Raw genomic sequence first — 19,210 nt, forward strand, 5'->3', positions numbered from 1 at the left:
AAAATGAATACATTTATTCTGAAACCTATTATTTTCTCATTTTCAGACAAATAAAATCTAAAATGATTTTACCTGTAATCTTGGTTCCATCTTTAGTTTCAACAGGTACACCTGTTCCAAACTCATTTTCTCCAGCAACTCTAAAGTAGTAAATTGCACCTTCTTGCAAGTCTTCAACCTTGTATGTCAGACTGTGACAGTTGCTTGTTACACATACCCAGGCCTTTTTGCTTGCTTCACGTTTCTCAACATGATAAGCCTTAACAGCATCTCCTCCATCATTCTCTGGAGGTTCCCAAGTAACTGTTGCAGAATCTTTTGTGACTTCTGTAATTTTCACATTGGTTGGTGGTCCAGGGGTATCAAGGACTTTGACCACCATTGGCAAAGATGCTGTTCCAACACCATTGTCCAAGGTAACAATGTATTGTCCAGAGTCATTTCTTGTTGCTTTCTCAATAGTAATAGATGTGCATGTTTCTGTTGTTTCTATGCTTGCCCTTGCTTTGAGATCAACCTCCTCTTTATTCCATATAACTGAAGGTACTGGCTTTCCTTTAAATGGAGCCGTCAAAGTAAATGAATTACCATGCTTGACAATTAAAGTTTTTCGCATTTCAATATCAATGTCAAATACAGGTTCCTCTTTTCTCTCTGTTGCTGACTGTGGCTCAGAGACAGGAGATTGTTCACTGACACCAACTTTGTTGATTGCTTTAACAGCAAATACATACTCTACATCATTTGTAAGACCAGAAACTGTGAATTCATTGCTTTTTGTCATCTGAATAGCCACAATCCATTCCTCATCCTCAGATTTCTTATATTCTACACTATATCCAAGGATCTGTACACCACCATCAGATAATGGCTTTTTCCAGGCAATAGTAATAGAATTCTTGGTATGATCCAGAATCTTAGGTTTGGTTGGTGGGGATGGTACCAAAAGTTCATCCTCTGTCCTTGCTGAAGGAGATGGGTCACTGGCTGGACTCAAGCCTGCTGCATTTTCAGCATAAACTCTAAACTCATACTCACATCCTCTTCTTACTTTTGATATAACAGCTGTTAAGTCTTTCAAAAGTTCCCTGTTCACACGGACCCAGTGAAGACCAGATTTCTCTCGCCTTTCAATTACATATCCAAGGATCTCGCTGCCTCCATCAGATGCAGGCTTTGCCCAAGTTAGCTTCATTTCCTCACTGGTCACACTTTTAATTTCAACATTTGTTGGAGCTGCAGGGATAGTGTATGGTTCAGTGACCTTGACAATTTCACTTTCAAGGGCTTCACCAAGTCCAAACTTGTTGACAGCTAATACTCTGAATATGTACTCATTTCCTTTTAAGAGCTTAGTGACCTTGAATGTTATGGTTTTGACCTCTCCATGTACAAGTGTCCATGCCAATCGACTGGTCTCTCGTTTCTGAACAACATAATGTGTTATTTCAGAGCCACCAATTTCTTGTGGTGGTCCCCATGACAATGTGCATTCCTCTGCTGTGAGGCCTGTTACTGATAGTGGTCCTGCTGAAGGTCCTGGTTTGTCCAGAATAACACAGTTTACTGGTGTCGTAACACTTCCTGCAATATTCTTTAAAGTCAAAGCGTACTGTCCAGAATCACTCCTTTTGCAGTCTTTAATTACTATCATAGTACTAGTATCTGTTCCAGTCATCTGAATTCTTGCCTTCTGTTCAATTTCACGTCCATCCTTTAACCAAGATGCAGCTGGAAGAGGGCGCCCTGCAATGTCGGCATTAATCTTCAGGGTATCCCCAGCTTTTACTACCACAACATCCTTGAACTTGACATCCATCATAATACGTGGTGGATCTACATTATCTTTAACTGTAATAGGACCAGTGTTGTCAGATGGCTCACTGAATAGTCCCGCAGCATTCTTTGCGATGACACGGAAATCATATTTCTCATCCAATGTTAGGCCAGTAACATCAAAACAAGTCTCTATAACATTGGTAAAATTGCATCTTATCCAGCGACCCTCTGGGAGATCTCTACGTTCAATTATGTAGCCAGTAACTTTGGCTCCACCATCATACTCAGGCTTGGTCCAAGAAAGAGATACAGAGGATTTGGTAATGCTAGTTACCACAGGCTGACCAGGAGGATCACAAGGATCTCGTGCAGCTATGGGCTCACTGGCTTTGCTTGCTTTACCAATTCCAGCAATATTTTCAGCATAGACACGGAATTCATACGTCATACCTTCCTCAATGCCAGTTACTTTGAACTCAGTATCCTTGATAATTGTCCTGTTAACCTTTGTCCAAAGAATACTGCTTCTTTCCTTGCGTTCTAAATGATAGCCAAGGACTGTGCTACCACCATCATTAACTGGCTCATTCCATGTGACAAGCATGAACACCTTGGTGGCATGAGCTACACGGGGTGTAGAAGGTGGCCCAGGCTGCTTGAATGTGTACTCTGCAGTAATTCCTGGAGAGTCAATTGGCTTACCCTTTCCATAGCGATTCACTGCATAGATGCGGAACTGGTACTCAGAACCCTGTGTCAATCGTGGTACTTTGACTGAGGTTCTGGCGACATTAGTTGAAACAATCTGCCACTCTGTTGTGTTAGTATCTCTCTTCTCAACAATGTAGTTGTTGATGGAGCATCCACCATCATATTCTGGAGGGGCCCATGACAATGTAATACTGTCAGAAGTCACAGCATCAACCTTCACTGAAGCTGGTGGCCCAGGTTTATCAAGAACAATAATGGCAATATCTGTGGACTTTGTGCCTGCTGTATTAGCAAGACCGATTTCATATTTACCAACATGCTCAATAGCAGCTTCTTTAATGATGATTTTGCTTGACACCATAGTGTTGACAATTGAAAGGGAGGTTGTTTGCCTCAAAGGAAGGCCATCCTTCTTCCAAGAGACAACTGGCTTAGGCCTGCCTCTCACAGGAACTTCCACAGTAAGATCATCTCCAGACTTAACACTGTATGTATTGAACAGCAGATGAACAGAGGGTTCAATCTCAATATCTTTAGCTACAACAGGTACACCAAGTTCTTGAGGCTCACTCTTGCCCTTCTCATTCAATGCAATAACCCTGAATGAGTATGTTTCACCAAGCGTGAGGTTGCTCACAGTAGCCTCTGGAACCTTAGCTGTGCAGCTTACACCCCATTTGTCACTACTCTTGGGTTGCATCTCTACATTGTAGCAGATGATTTTACTGCCTCCATCGTGGAAAGGCTTAACCCAAGTAAGTGTAACACTATTCTTTGTGACATCCATGAGAGATACTTTTCCTGGAGGCATAGGTACCTGTGCAACCTTAATAGGATTTTTTGTTTCTGCCATCACGCCAAAGCCATACTCATTAACAGCACATACGCGGAAGTAGAAAATGCCTCCTTCCTGCAGTTCATCAACTTTAAAGGAAGTCTGTGTGCAGTTGCTTGTGACAGTTGTATAAGCTTTTCTTGTAGATTCTCGCTTCTCAACCACATAATTGGTTATTTTAGCCCCACCATTTGTAAGCGGTGGGTCCCAACAGAGAGTCACTGAATCTTTTTTTACATCTTTCACTTCAAACTTTTGTGGAGAACTTGGTGTATCAAGCACCCTAACATTAACAAATGCAGATTTTGTGCCGCTCTTGTTCTCAAGAGTCAAGACATATTTTCCACTGTCAAATCTATTGACATTGTCAATTACAAGCATGGTGTATGAACTGGTGGACTCAATCTGAGCATGCTCAGTTAGAGTCCCATCCTCCTTTTCCCATTTGATGGATGGCTCAGGTCGACCTCTAATTGTAATAAAAAGACGAAGGGATCCTCCTGCACGAACAGAAACAACTTTTCTGAGGTCAGCATCAAGTTCAATCTCAGGTGCTTCAATCTTTTCAGATGCAGTCACCAATCCATGAACATCAGCAGGCTCACCAACTCCTTCAGAATTAATTGCACAAACACGGAAATTATATTCAGCATTTTCCTTCAGGTTTTCAACTGTGAGGCGTGTTGCTTGAATACCAGCTGGAGGTGTGCATACGATCCATTCTTCTGAAGAAACCTCTTTCATTTCAACAATATAACCTTTAACATATGCACCACCATCTGTAGCAGGTTTTCCCCAAGACAGAGAGACAGATGAGCTTGTGTGATCTGTCACTTTAGGATGATGAGGTGGACTTGGGGGAGTTGTGGCATTTATTGCTCTATAAAACAGAGACAGGTCACTAAATTCTCCCACACCAGCTTCATTTTCAGCAGAAACACGGAACTCATAGAAATGTCCCTCCGACAGACCAGTTACTTTGAAATGCAGATTGGCCAGCTTCTGTCGGTTGCATTTTGTCCACCTCACACCATCTTTGTCACGCTTCTCTAAGTGATAACCTGTAATTTCTGCTCCACCATTGCTCTCTGGGGCATTCCACGATAGAGTTATTGAATCCTTTGTTATCTCATTTGCTTCTGGTGTTGATGGCACACTTGGTGGCTTGTATGGATTTCGTGCAATAATTGCCTCAGATTCCAGAGGTTCACCAATGCCATATTTGTTGACAGCCATAACTCTAAAGATATACTCATCGCCTGGCAGGAGCTTGGTCACATTATAATTCACAGTAGAAATGTTAGAATCAACAACAGTCCATGATAGTCTGCTAGTTTCCCTTTTCTCAAGGATGTAATGAGAAATATTAGCTCCACCATTCTGAGAGGGCTCAGACCATGACAGATGACATTTGTCAGACATGACACCAGTCACTCGTAGTGGTCCGGTTGGTGGACCTGGTCTGTCAAGAACTTTTACTGTTATTGGAATTGTTTTTGTTCCACCACTGTTACTTAATACAAGGTCATAGTGTCCACCATCCAATCTTGTACAATCTTTTATTGTAATTGAAGCATATTTTTGTGTACTTCTTACTTCAATACGCAATGTCTTATCCATTTCTTTTCCTTCTTTTAGCCACTGAATATCAGGTGTGGGTTTACCGTGTATATCTGCATCCAAAACTAAGTTGTCTCCAGCACTGAGAACAATGACATCTTTATACTTAGGATCCATTGAAACACTAGGAGGTTCAATTTCATCTGTAGAAGTAATTGGTCCAGTGCTGTCTGAAGGCTCACTGAAGACACCCACTGCATTTCTTGCAATTACTCTAAATTCATACTGATTGTTTACCGTTAAGCCTGTGATTGTAAATTCTGTCTCAATTACATTGGTAAAATTTGCCCTCATCCATCGGCCCTCAGGCAAATCTCTTCTCTCAACAATATATCCAGTCACTTTGCTGCCACCATCATATTGAGGCTTTGTCCACTGAATCCTAATGTGGTCCTTTGATATTGCAACAGCCTCGGGTGTTCCAGGTGGATCACATGGGTCACGGGCAACAAAGCTTTCTGAAACTTTGCTTGCTCTGCCAATACCAACAATGTTTTCAGCATATACCCTGAATTCATATCCAATGCCTTCTTCAAGATTGCATATTTTGAAAACAGTATCAGTAATAAGGGTTTTGTTTAGTTTTGTCCATAGAATACTTGTTCTTTCTTTGCTCTCAAGATGATATCCAATTACTGAACTGCCACCATCACTGACTGGTTCATTCCACTCAATTATCATTTGATCCTTGGTGGCAGATTTCACATATGGAGTACCAGGTGGCCCAGGTGGTTTGTAAGGATACTGCACAACAATGGTCTTTGAATCCAAAGGAGCACCCTTACCATATCTGTTCTCAGCAATGACTCTAAACTGATACTCAGAACCTGTTTTCAGCTTGGTAATTTTGAGGGATGTCCTGGCAACTAATCCAGCAACAACTTGCCAAGTAGTTTCAGTGGTGTCTCGCTTTTCAGCAATATAATGCTTTACTTGGCAGCCTCCTGTATACTCCGGAGGTTCCCATGAGATGGAAACAGAATTGTTGCTCACTTCATTCACTTTTATTGGTCCTGTGGGTGGACCAGGTTTATCCAGGATTATGATACTGATATCTTCTTTAACTGCACAAACACTGTTTGTTGCAGTAACTGTATACTTTCCAAGGTCATCTTTACAGGCTTCAGTAATCTGCAGGATTGTGGATGTTGGTGTGCTGGAAGTAGTAACTCTGGATGTTACTTTAAGTGACTGTCCATCCTTTGACCAAGTGATCTTTGGTTTTGGACGTCCAAAAATAGGTATTTCAAGTTTAAAATCCTTTCCAGATTTGACACTATATGTGTTGAACTGCAACTTTAGGCTTGGTTCAATTGTGAGGTCATTGGCAATAACTGGAGCAGCAAGGGGCTTTGGCTCACCTTTGCCTTTCTCATTGTACGCCAAAACACGGAACAAATATTCCTGACCACCAGTCAGTCCAGTGACTGTTCCTTCACATGTTTTTACATTTGCTGCTACATCCCATTTTTCAGTACCTTTTGGTTGCATTTCAATCAGGTAGCCCCCAATCCTACTACCTCCATCATACTCCGGCTTTTCCCAGGCCAGAGATGCACTTACTTTTGTTACATCAGTCAGCATCACCTTTCCAACTGGCTGAGGTACTTCAGATGCCTTTGAAGCAGTTTTTGTTTCAACTGGCAAACCAACACCATATTCATTTTCAGCCATTACTCTGAAATAATACATGGCCCCCTCTGCAAGATTTTCCACCTTATACATTGTTTTGCTGCACTTGGTTGTTATATTTGCATAGGCCTTTCTTGTGGATTCACGCTTGTCAACAATATAATTCTTGATCTTTGCACCTCCATCAATAAGTGGTGGTTCCCAAACAAGTGTAACAGAGTCCTTCTTGATATCCTTAACTACAAGGTTTAGTGGTGCTCCAGGTGTATCTAACACTTTTTTAGCAGCAAATTATTAGGAGGAGGAACTGCTGTTCTGTAGAGTAACTGTGTATTTTCCAGAATCCCTTCTATCACAGGAGTCAATTGAAAGCTGGGTGAAGTTAAGACCCTTTTCAAGCACCGTCTTTTCTGACAGTTCATCTTCATCTTTAGTCCATTTGATATCTGGTATTGGTCTACCTTTGAATGGTACATTGATTCTTACTGATCCCCCAGCACGAACAACAATGCCTTTCCTTAGCTCTGAATCGAGGTGAATTTCAGGGGTCTCCAGCTTGTCCTCAGGCTTGGCAGTTCCTGGAATAACTGCAGGTTCTCCAACACCTAATTTATTGATGGCACATATTTGAATCTTATATTCTTGTTGTTCTGTTAGCTTAGTGATTTCAAATTTGTTGACACGTAAGCCAGTAGGGGGAGTGCACATAGTCCATTCTTCCTCTTCAGCTTTGCAGATCTCTACAATATATCCTTGAATTGCACATCCTCCATCATTAAGGGGTTTTCCCCATGCCACTGTAACTGAAGTCTTGGTGGTATCAACAACATGTGCATGCATAGGTGGGCCAGGTTTGTACTTGGGATCACAAGCCTTGTAGTATGAAGTTGGCAAGCTTGGTTCTCCAATTCCGGCTGCATTTTCAGCTGACACTCTGAATTCATACTCATGATCCTCAATTAGGCCATGCACTCTGAAGCATACATCAGTTACTTTTTGTCTGTTGCATCTTGTCCATCTAATTCCAGATCTGTCTCTCTTCTCAATAATGTATCCAAGAATTTCACTTCCGCCATCATTATCTGGAGCACTCCAGCAAATAGTCATAGAGTCCTTTGCAATATTTGTTACCTCAATAATTTGTGGTGATCCAGGGTGAATAAATGGATCTTTCATTATTACAGATGGTGCTTCAAATGGCTCACCAATACCATAACTGTTTGCAGCCATGACACGGAATATATATTCATTACCTTCCAGGAGCTTTGTCACTTTGTATGTTGTAGTTTTGCAATCATTACAGACCACAGTCCAAGCAAGTCGACTTGTCTCACGTCTCTCAATAATGTAATGAGTAATAGTGTTTCCTCCATCATCTAGTGGAGCACGCCATATCAGTGTGCATTTATCACTGGACACGCCTGTGACATGAAGAGGCCCTTCTGGTGGACCTGGTTTATCAAGTACTTTCACAGGGAATTGAACGGTCTGAGATCCAGCAACATTAGTGAGCTGAAGAGTGTAGTTTCCACCATCTTGTCTGACTGCATCTTTTACTATAATCAGTGCTCTGTTGTCAGTGTTCTTGATATCACATCTAATTGTGTTTTCAAGCTCCTTGTCATTCTTAAACCACTGGATTGCAGGAAGTGGCTTACCATGGACATCAACATCAAGTTTGAATGCATCTCCTGCATTCACAATTAGAGTCTGAGTGTATTCTGGGTCAATCGAGAACTTTGGTGGCTCTACCTCATCCAATGCAGCAATAGGTCCACTGTTGTATGATGGTTTGCTGATAGTGCCAACTGCATTCTTTGCAATTACCCTGAAGTCATACTTGGCACCTTCTGTCAGCCCAGTGACAGTAAAATTGGTCTCAATAACATTTGTGAAACTTGCTTTCATCCAGCGTCCTTCAGGAAGATCACGTTTCTCAACAGTATAACCAGTGATAACACTTCCACCATCATACTCTGGCTTTGTCCATTGGATAGTTATTGAATTTTTAGTCACATGGACAGCTTCTGGGGTTCCAGGAGGATCACATGGATCACGAGCAACAAAGCCCTCTGAGATTTTGCTGCATCTGCCAGTGCCAACGATATTTTCAGCATATACTCTGAACTCATATTCAACACCTTCCTCTAAAGGACTGGTTTTGAATTTTGTTTCTTGAATCAGTGTCTTATTTATCTTTGTCCAAAGAATGCTGTTTCTCTCTTTCCTTTCAAGATGATATCCAATAATGCTGCTGCCCCCATCTGAAACTGGCTCATTCCATTCAACAACCATATGATCCTTTGATAGGGACGATACAAATGGAGTTCCTGGTGGTCCTGGTTCTCTATATGGATACTGAGCAACAACAGTCGAAGAGTCCAGAGCATAGCTCTTGCCATACCTGTTCTGAGCAATGATTCTGAATTGATATTCAGCACCAGTCTTTAGTCGTATTACTTTTAATTTTGTTCTTGCTAATGAAATTGCAACATTCTCCCATGTTGTAGAAGTTGTATCTCTTTTTTGCACAATATAATTTGAAACTGGGCAACCGCCAGTATACTTTGGAGGATCCCATGACAATGTGATGCTTGAAACAGTTATCTCATCAAATCGCACAGGGCCAGTTGGTGGTCCAGGTTTATCAAGAGTGATGATTTCAATGGTTGCATCCTTTTGACCAACAACATTGGACACATTTATTCCATACATTCCACCGTCTTCTCTTGCTGCTTCTTTGATGCTAAGAACAGTGCTGTGTGCTGTATTTGAAATGTTAACCCTTGTTGTGAATTTGAGGGCTGCACCATCCTTTGTCCATGTGACTTTTGGCTTTGGACGACCAGAAACTGGGATTTCAACTTGAAGGTCCTTTTTGACAAGAACACTGTAGTTGCTAAATGCAGGTCTTACATCAGGCCCAAAGACAAGGTCCTTTGCTTGCACGGGGACAGCAAGTGTTCTTGGGTCACTCTTTCCTTTGTCATTGATAGCAATTACTCTGAAAGTGTACTCTTCTCCAGGGTTCAAATTACTGATTACAGCTTCCAGTGTTTTTACATTGGCACATCCAGACCATTTATCATTACCCTTGACCTGCATTTCTACAAGGTATTGAGTAATTCTACTGCCACCATCATGAACTGGCCTCTCCCAAGAAAGAGACACACTTGTTTTAGTAACATCTACAACACTTAATTTTCCAGGACATTGTGGCACCTCTGAAACCTTCAAAGGATCTGTGATATCCGCAGGTAGCCCTATACCATGTTCATTTTCTGCAAGCACTCTGAAATAGTAACTGCAGCCTTCTTGAAGTGGTTCAACTTTCCAAGAGAGTTTGTGGCAGTTTGTGACAACAGCAGAGAATGTTTTTCTTGTGCTCTCACGTTTTTCAACAATGTAATTTTTGATCTTTGCTCCACCGTCTAAACTTGGAGGCTCCCATGTAAGAGTAACAGATTCTTTTGAAATTTCTTTAACTTTGAAGTTGATTGGAGCGCTTGGTGTGTCAAGGACTTTCACAATAATTGTTTCAGATTTTGCACCAGCAGAGTTTTCTGCAGTAACAGTATATTTACCACTGTCTGCCCTGTTTACTTTATCAATCACAAGAGAGGTGTGACTGCTGGTGGTCTCAGTATGTGCTGTTTCCTTAATCTGCCCACCATCTTTTTCCCATTTGATTCGTGGTGTTGGTCTTCCTTTAAAAGGGATGAACATCCTAAGAGAACCTCCTGCTTTAATACGTACAAGCTTTCTAAACTCAGCATCAATATCAAGATCTGGTTCCTCAGTTTTGTCCTCTGGCAGAATGGGCCCTGCGACATCAGCATGCTCCCCAACACCAACCTTGTTAATGGCACACACCCTGAATTTATATTCCTGCTTTTCTTTCAGATTTTCTACATTAAAGCGTGTCAGTTTAACACCTGTTGGTGGAGAGCACATTGTCCATTCATCTGCAACTGCCTTTCCTTCTTCTCCTGGAGTCTTTATCTCCTCTGTGGCTGCTTTTGATTCACATGCTTCAACAATATATCCCTGGATTTCACAGCCACCATCATAAATAGGCTTTCCCCATGCAAGTACAACAGATGATTTGGTCATGTCTAATACTTTTGGATTATGTGGTGGACCTGGCTTGAATACAGGATCCAGGGCTTTATAGAATACAGTTGCAGAACTCGCCTCACTAACTCCAGCAGCATTCTCAGCAGAAACTCTGAATTCATAGAGGTGGTTCTCCAGGAGTCCAGCAACTTTAAATGTGAGGTTAGTAACTGTTTTCATGTTGCATCTGGTCCATCTAATGCCTTCCTTGTCATGTTTTTCAATAATATAACCAGTGATAGGAGTACCTCCATCATTTGTTGGGACCTCCCAGGTTATGACCATTGAATCTTTCTTGACATTAGAGACTTCCACTCCTTTTGGTGCATCTGGAGGTGTAAATGGATTCTTGATAACAACTGCACTTGATTGAAGAGGCTCACCAACACCAAATTTGTTTACTGGTAAAATTCTGAAAACATATTCATTTCCTTCCAGGAGTTTCACTATTTTAAGGTATAGAGCTTGGACTTTTGGTTCAACAACTGTCCAAAGTAATCTGCTAGTCTCTCTTTTTTCAACAATATAATGAGTGATCTTGCTGCCACCGTCTTGTTTAGGTGGTTTCCAAGAAAGGCAGCATTGCTCACTGGTTACACCTGTAATAGAAATGGGTCCCTCTGGTAGTCCAGGCTTATCTAGGACACAAATACTAACTTGTACAGATTTCTCTCCTCCTGGATTTTTCAGCAGTAGAGTATACTGACCTCCATCTTCAAGTTTGGCCTCCTTAACACTCAAACAGGCATAGTTATCTGTGCTTTTAATTTCACGAAACATGGTGTTTCCAAGTTCCTGCTCACCCTTTATCCAACATATTGATGGTGTTGGTTTTCCATGAATATCTGCATCAATCTTGAAGTTGTCTCCTGCATTTACAACAATTGTTTGAGTGTACTCTGGATCTATGCTGATACGCGGTGGTTCAATCTCATCCTTTGCCATGATAGGGCCAGTACTATATGAAGGATCACTGAAAACTCCAGCAGCATTTCTTGCAATGACACGGAACTCATATTTCTCATCCTCGGTAAGACCTGTTGCAGTATACTCAGTCTCTATGACATTGGTGAAGTTTGCTTTCATCCAGCGTCCTGAAGGCAGTTCTTTCTTTTCTACAATATATCCAGTGACTTTGCTTCCACCATCATACTCTGGCTTGGTCCATGCAATTGTAATAGAATTCTTTGTGATTACAACTGCTTCTGGTGTTCCAGGAGGATCACAAGGATCTCTGGCAGTACAGCCCTCTGATATCTTACTAGCCTTCCCAATGCCAACAATGTTTTCAGCATAAACTCTGAATTCATATTCCATGCCTTCTTCAAGACCTGTTGTCTTGAAAGTTGTGTCTTGGATTATGCTTTTGTTTAGTTTCATCCAAAGTATGCTATTTCTCTCTTTTCGCTCAAGGTGATATCCTAAGACTGTGCTTCCACCATCATTGACAGGTTCATTCCACACTATCACCATACTATCTTTTGTGGAAGACTGCAAGAAAGGTGTTCCAGGAGGGCCCGGTAGTTTGTACGGATACTGTGCAACAACACATTCAGACACAAGTAGAGGACTTTTGCCATATCTGTTCTCTGCTGTAATTCTAAATTGATATTCAGAGCCTGCCTTCAGTCTTCCTGCCTTAATTTGAGTTCTTGCTAGATTTGCTGCTACAATCTGCCAATTAGTTGTGGATGTGTCCCTCTTTTCTACTATGTAATTATTAATAGTGCAGCCCCCATCATACTCTGGTGGCTTCCAAGAAATGGTAACACTGTCAGATGTTACTTCATCAACATTAACAGGGCCTGTTGGTGGACCAGGTTTGTCAAGAACGACAATTCTAATGTCTAATTTTGTCTCACCAGCTGTATTTGATAGTTTAATACTATACTGGCCAACATCATCTCTGCATGCCTCCTTGATGACTATATTCAGCTGTGTATCCGTAGAGGAAAAATTAACTCTGCTTGTTCGTTTAAGTGGAACTGCTTCCTTTAGCCATGAAATGGTAGCTTTGGGACGAGCATTATATGGAATATCAATTGTCAAATCCTCTCCTGCCAGGACACTGAATGTGGAGAACAACAGCTTAGCAGATGGAGCAATTACAAGGTCCTTGGCAATCACAGGCACACCAATTTGACGAGGATCACTGGTTCCCTTTTCATTCCTTGCAGAAACACGGAACATATACTCTTCACCAGGTACAAGCCCAGTAATAACTGCTTCGGGTACCTTGACAATCACAGCTTGTGTCCATTTTTCACTCCCTTTGCTCTGCATCTCTACAACATATGCAACCACTCTGCTTCCTCCATCATGTCCAGGCTTTTCCCATGATAATGTCACACTTGTCTTTGTAACATCCTGAAGTGTAATTTTGCCAGGGGGAAGTGGCTTCTCGGACACTTTAACAGATTCACCAGTCTCCATAGGGAGACCAATGCCATATTCATTTTCTGCCAGAACTCTGAAATAGTAGTTGCATCCTTCTTGGAGCTGGTCAACTGTGTAAGTAGTTTTGTGGCAATTGGCATTTACTGTAGCATATGCTTTTCTTGTAGCCTCACGCTTCTCAACAATATAATTCTTAATTTTTGTGCCACCATCATTAAGTGGAGGATCCCAAACCAGTGAAACAGATTCTTTTGTGACCTGGTTTATTTTTAAGTTTTGTGGTGCTCCAGGTGTATCTAGAACTCTAACTATTACAGAGACTGTCTTTGTTCCAGAGCTGTTTTCTACAGTCAAATTGTATTTGCCACTGTCAAATCTATTCACATTGGCAATAACCAGTGATGTAAAAGATGATGTTGTTTCAATGGTAGCTCTGTCTAAAGGTTCATCATTCTCTCTTGACCAATTGGCCTCTGGTGTTGGTCTACCTCTAATTGGCACAAAAAGTCTTAGTGTATTGCATGCTCTGATGTTCACTATCTTACGAAGTTCAGCATCAAGGTCAGCCTCTGGTGGTATGAGTCGTTCCTCGGCTTTAGGTGAACCTGGTACAGGTGCTGCTTCTCCAATACCCTCGCTGTTTACGGCTGACACATTAATTTTGTATTCCTGATTTTCTTTAAGATTCGTAATTGTAAATGATGTCCCCTTTACACCATCTTTAGGGGAGACAATTGTCCATTCATCCTCTTCCGTTTCAGGGAGACGGGTCTCAAGAATATAGCCAGTAATTTCAGAACCACCATCATAAACTGGTTTATTCCATGCAAGTGTGATGGCAGAACTTGTTGTGTCCAGGATTCTTGGGTTGCCAGGAGGACCTGGTTTGAAAAGAGCATCTGTGGCCTTGACAAATGGTGACGAAGGACTTGGGTCACTTATTCCTGCTGCATTTTCAGCAAAAACTCTGAATTCATATTCATGGCTTGGAACAAGAGCAGACACCTTGAAATGCAAGTCAGTAACATTTCTCTTGTTGCATTTAACCCAACGCAAACTTATCCTGTCTCTTTTCTCAATAAGATAGTTGGTGATTTCACTTCCACCATTACTAGCAGGTGCACCCCAACACAGGACTACTGAATCCTTAGTGACCGCTGTTATCTCGGGTGTTTGTGGAGGATCTGGTCGTACATATGGATTTTCTGCAATTATTGCTTCAGACTCAAGTGGTTCTCCAACACCATACTTGTTAACAGCCATAACTCTGAAAATGTATTCATTTCCTTTGAGCAGTTTTGTCACTTGGTACTGATTAACCTGCAATTCTGATGCCACATTTGTCCAAGCAAGTCTGCTTGACTCACGTTTTTCAATAACATAATGTTCGATGTTTGCACCACCATCATCTGAAGGCGGATTCCATGTTAGCACACATTTTTCAGCTGAAATATCGGAAACTGTCAGAGGTCCCTTAGGTGGTCCTGGTCTGTCAAGAACCTTTACATTGAAAACATGCTTAGCAAAACCACCAACATTTGTTGCTGTCAGAATAAATTCACCACCATCCCTTCTGACAGAATCCTTGTTGATCAAGAATGCTGTAAGTTCTGTCATTTTGATCTGTAGTTTGGATGTGTTTTCAACATCCTTTCCATCTTTCGTCCAAACCATAGATGGTAATGGCTGGCCTGCAACATCAGCTTCAAGTTTGAACACCTCTCCAGCTTTGACAAGGACAATATCTTTAAATTTAGCATCAACCATTATCCTTGGTTCTTCAATGTCATCTTTGCAAATAATTGGATCTGATGGGTCTGATGGGTTACTAACAGCCCCAGCTGAATTTCTTGCAAGTACACGGAATTCATAAGATTCATCTTGCGTTAGACCACTAATAGTGAAAGTGGTTTCAATGATATTTGTAAAGTTAGCTCTAATCCAGCGCCCAGCTGGAAGATCTCTCTTTTCAACAGTATAGCCAGTAATCTTGAATCCACCATCATACTCTGGCTTTGTCCATTGAATAGTGATGGCATTTTTGGACACATGGATTGGGACAGGTTGACCAGGTGGATCCACTGGATCAAGAGCAAGCATTGGTTCAGAAGCTTTGCTTGGTTTTCCTATTCCAGCTATGTTTTCAGCAATCACACGGAATTCATATGCCACACCATCCTCTAGTCCTGCGGATTTGAACAGATTTCCAATCACAAGTGCCTTGCTAATTCTGTGCCAAACAATACTGTTCCTCTCTTTCCTTTCAACGTGGTAACCAATGACCTCACTTCCACCATCAGAAACAGGTTCATTCCAACCAATTGTCATTGTATCCTTAGTGAAAGTGACAACTTTGGGTGTTCCAGGTGGCCCAGGTACCTTAAATGGATATGCAGCAACCACTGCCTCTGACATTAATGGAGGACCTGTACCATATCTGTTTTTGGCCTTGACACGGAATTGATATTCAGTTCCTGTTGTTAAACGAGTTGCTTTAAATGTTGTACGAATAATCAATGAGGAGAGTTCTACCCATGTCTGGCTAGTAGTTTCCCTCATTTCTACTATATAGTTATTGATTGGTACACCGCCATCATTTTCAGGAGCTTCCCATGAGAACTCAATGAAAGTACAAGATATTTTGTCCAGTTTAATTGGTCCCTTTGGTGGTCCAGGCAAATCATGTACTTTTACTGTGATGCTATCTGTAACAGAGCCCACAATGTTCTTTCCTGTCATTAAGTATATTCCACTGTCACTCCTTAAACATTCATTTATGATCAAAATAGTTGAGGTAGAGGTATTTTCAATCATTGTCCTTTGTGTTAATTTGAGGGCTTGATTGTCTTTCTGCCAGGAAACTGTAGGTTTAGGACGTCCAGAAACAGGCACCTCAACCTTTATATCTTCACCAGCCTTGGCAATAACTGTCTTCTGACACACACCACGGAGATCAAATTCTGGTTCTGAACTTTGTTCTTTGATAACAATAGGCTTGCTTACACGAGGACGGCTTCGACCAGAACTGTTCACCGCCATTACACGGAATATGTACTCTTCATTTTCATTAAGATTTTTTATAGTAAAGTCCAGTGTCTTTACAGTTGTCACATGGGCCCACTGGTCTGTTCCTTTCTTTTGTGCTTCAATTACGTACCCAGTAACCCTACTTCCACCATCATGTTTTGGTTTAGTCCATACAAGACTAACTGTGTGCTTTGTGACATCCGTAAAAGTGACATTTTCTGGTGGAGTTGGTGCTTGAGATACTCTGATTGGGTCTGGGGTTTCAACTGCTTCACCAATGCCATACTCATTTTCAGCAGAAACTCTGAAATAATATTCTAAACCCTCTGCCAGATCAGAAACTCTGATGGAACATGTCTCACATTTTGTGATCACAGCAGTATATGCCTTGCGAGTAGACTCTCTCTTCTCAATGATGTAATTGGTAATTTTAGCACCTCCATCAATAAGAGGCATTTCCCATTCCAATGTGATACTCTCTTTGTCAATTGCTTTGGGTTTCAGATTGAGAGGAGGAGCAGGGGAGTCCAAAACCCTTACAACCACAGAAGCAGTCTTCTTTCCAGCATTATTCTCTAATGTTAAATCATATTTCCCTGCATCACATCTATTACAGTCAGGAATGACCAACAGGGTGTATGATTCGGTACTGTCAATGATTGCGCGAGTTTTCAATGGTGAGTCCTCTTTTGTCCAAGTCACTGTAGGGGTTGGGCGTCCTTTAATAGGAATAAATAAACGAATAGAAGCACCTGACCTAATAACTAATGTTCTTCTGAGTTCTACATCTAGCTCTAAATCAGGGATTTCTTCACGTTCCACAATTTCAACAAGATCCGCTGTTTGTGCTGGTTCACTAACACCCATTGCATTCATTGCACTAATTCTAAAATGATACTTCACTCCAGCTTGCAAACTGGGGACAACAAACTCTGTGATCCTCAAAGGCGTAGCTGTATCTTTCACCCATTCTTCTTCTCCCTCCTTTTTGTGCTCAATAAAGTATCCTGTAACTTCCATTCCACCATCACTAAGCGGTTTGCCCCAGTGCAATTCAGCTGTGGTTTTTGTTGTGTCAGTGACTCTTGGGTTGACTGGAGGACCAGGTACATCTGAAAATTGATAACATTTATGTTAGGACAATCTTTGCTATCATATCAAATATTAAAGGGGTCACATGTTACAAGCTCTTGGTACATAAAGAAGATCTGTAAAGTTGCAAAGACTAAAGTCTCAAATCCAAAGAGCGATTCTTTATAAAAGTTAAGAGTCAACCACGCCTACCTAAAACGGCTTATTCTTACAGGTCCCCACATGTCTATGTCACGTTGTTTGAAGATTTGCATAACACAGCCCAAATGTTCACGCAAAGAAAGAAGGCGTAACTTTTATTCTCGCTGTTACCACTGCCACCATGTTGTGGAGATGCTGTGTGTTTCGTTGTGAAAGTGAAACTTCTTTGTTTGGCCTTTCAAAAGAGGACACAACTAGAAATCAGTGGTTAAGTTGTATTTACTGTATAACACTGTTCCGGAACAGTTTAACCCAAATATTCAGATGTGTACAGTGCTTTTTACGGAGGACGAGGACTACAATGAGTAGCCTACAATGCTGGTGTCCAACTTTGCAAGGGCAGTCTGGAGCTTCTGACTCACAGTCTATAAGTACATTTTCATATTCAAAGAATTTGCCACTGATGATTTAAAAGAGTTTTTTGATGAGTTTATTGTAGCGCTGATTTTTTGTAGTTTCTTGTATAGTAGATGTGGACTTGGTTTTATGTTTACGCAGTGCGATACGCAACACAAGGCATAAAAAGACAGTATAAGTCATCATAATCAGTAATTATGTCCCCACTGGATGCAACAAATGCCTCGTTTGTAATGGGTTTTATTAGTTTTGTCTCTACATTATGTGGAAAATAATTGTTTTTTGAACCTTAAACCACATAAATATTGCATTACACCAAATAAACAAAATAATGTTCTTTTAAGCAATGTCATATGACCCCTTTAAATAATCACTTTACTTACCTGCAACAAGCTTTGTCCTCACTGGCATTGAAGGATCACTTGGCTCACCAAAACCAGCCTTATTCTCAGCAGTTACTCTGAATTCATATTCATTTCCTTCTTTTAGCCCTTTCACTTCAAAGTGGAGGTCAGCAATTGTTTTCTTTGAAGCTCGAGTCCATCTCATGCCCTTCTTTTCCTTCCTCTCAACCATGTAGCCTATTATATCACTTCCACCATCATCAGCTGGTCTTTTCCAAGCAATGGTAACAGAATTTCCACAAACATTTTCAATTTCTGGTTTAGCTGGCGGACCAGGGGGACCTGAAATAAGTAACATGTCTCTTGAGAATTTCATATACATATCCAGCTATGTAGCATCACACAAAGGAACAGTATGGAAATAATATGAGAGAGTAAGTTTTTTTTTAAAAAAAACGTACCATAGCTATCCACCATTTTCACTGGTTCAGAATGGGAAGCATCACCAGCTCCAGAACTGTTGACAGCAGAAACTCTGAAGATGTACTCATTTCCCTGGATAAGCTTATTGGCAACAAAGTGGCAGTCAATAACCTTTTCAGCTAGAATGGTCCAAAGGAGACGGCTTGTTTCTCTTTTCTCCAAAGTGTAGTATTTAATTGGAGACCCCCCATCCTCATGAGGCGGTGTCCATGTCAAAGTGACCTTTTCAGATGAAATTCCACTTGCTTCAATTGGCCCTGGTAGACCAGGAACATCCAAAATTGTTACCTTCACAATTTCTTCTTTCACACCAAAAGGGTTACTTGCTGTAATTGTGTACTCTCCCGAATCCTTCCTACTTGCATACTTGATAGAAAGAGTAGAAGAAGATAGTGTAGTTTCTATCTGGCACACATCTGATGGCTTGAAATACTTTCCACCCTTTGACCACACAGAGGTTGGCTGAGGTTTGCCCAGAATACTTGTTGCAGTAATTACAATAGTATCTCCAGCCCTGACAGTTAGCCCCTCCTTGACTGTTGGATCAATTATAATGTTTGGTGCCGCTGCAAAATAATAACAAACTATTCAGCACAACAATTTTCTAGATTAGATG

The 19,210-nt window shown here is 41.2% G+C and overlaps 1 protein-coding gene across 1 annotated transcript in view; it reads right to left on the reverse strand.

Annotated features, from left to right (window-relative positions):
- The window catches only part of ttn.1 (titin, tandem duplicate 1), a 141,287-nt gene that overhangs the window by 27,268 nt on the left and 94,809 nt on the right, over nucleotides 1-19,210 (reverse strand). The window contains 3 exon segments of the mRNA XM_042764516.1: nucleotides 73-17,229; nucleotides 18,151-18,453; nucleotides 18,573-19,160. Coding sequence (XP_042620450.1) covers nucleotides 73-17,229; nucleotides 18,151-18,453; nucleotides 18,573-19,160 — 18,048 coding nt within the window.

This window comes from Cyprinus carpio, chromosome A9, assembly GCF_018340385.1.
Source record: "Cyprinus carpio isolate SPL01 chromosome A9, ASM1834038v1, whole genome shotgun sequence".
Lineage (NCBI taxonomy): Eukaryota > Metazoa > Chordata > Actinopteri > Cypriniformes > Cyprinidae > Cyprinus > Cyprinus carpio.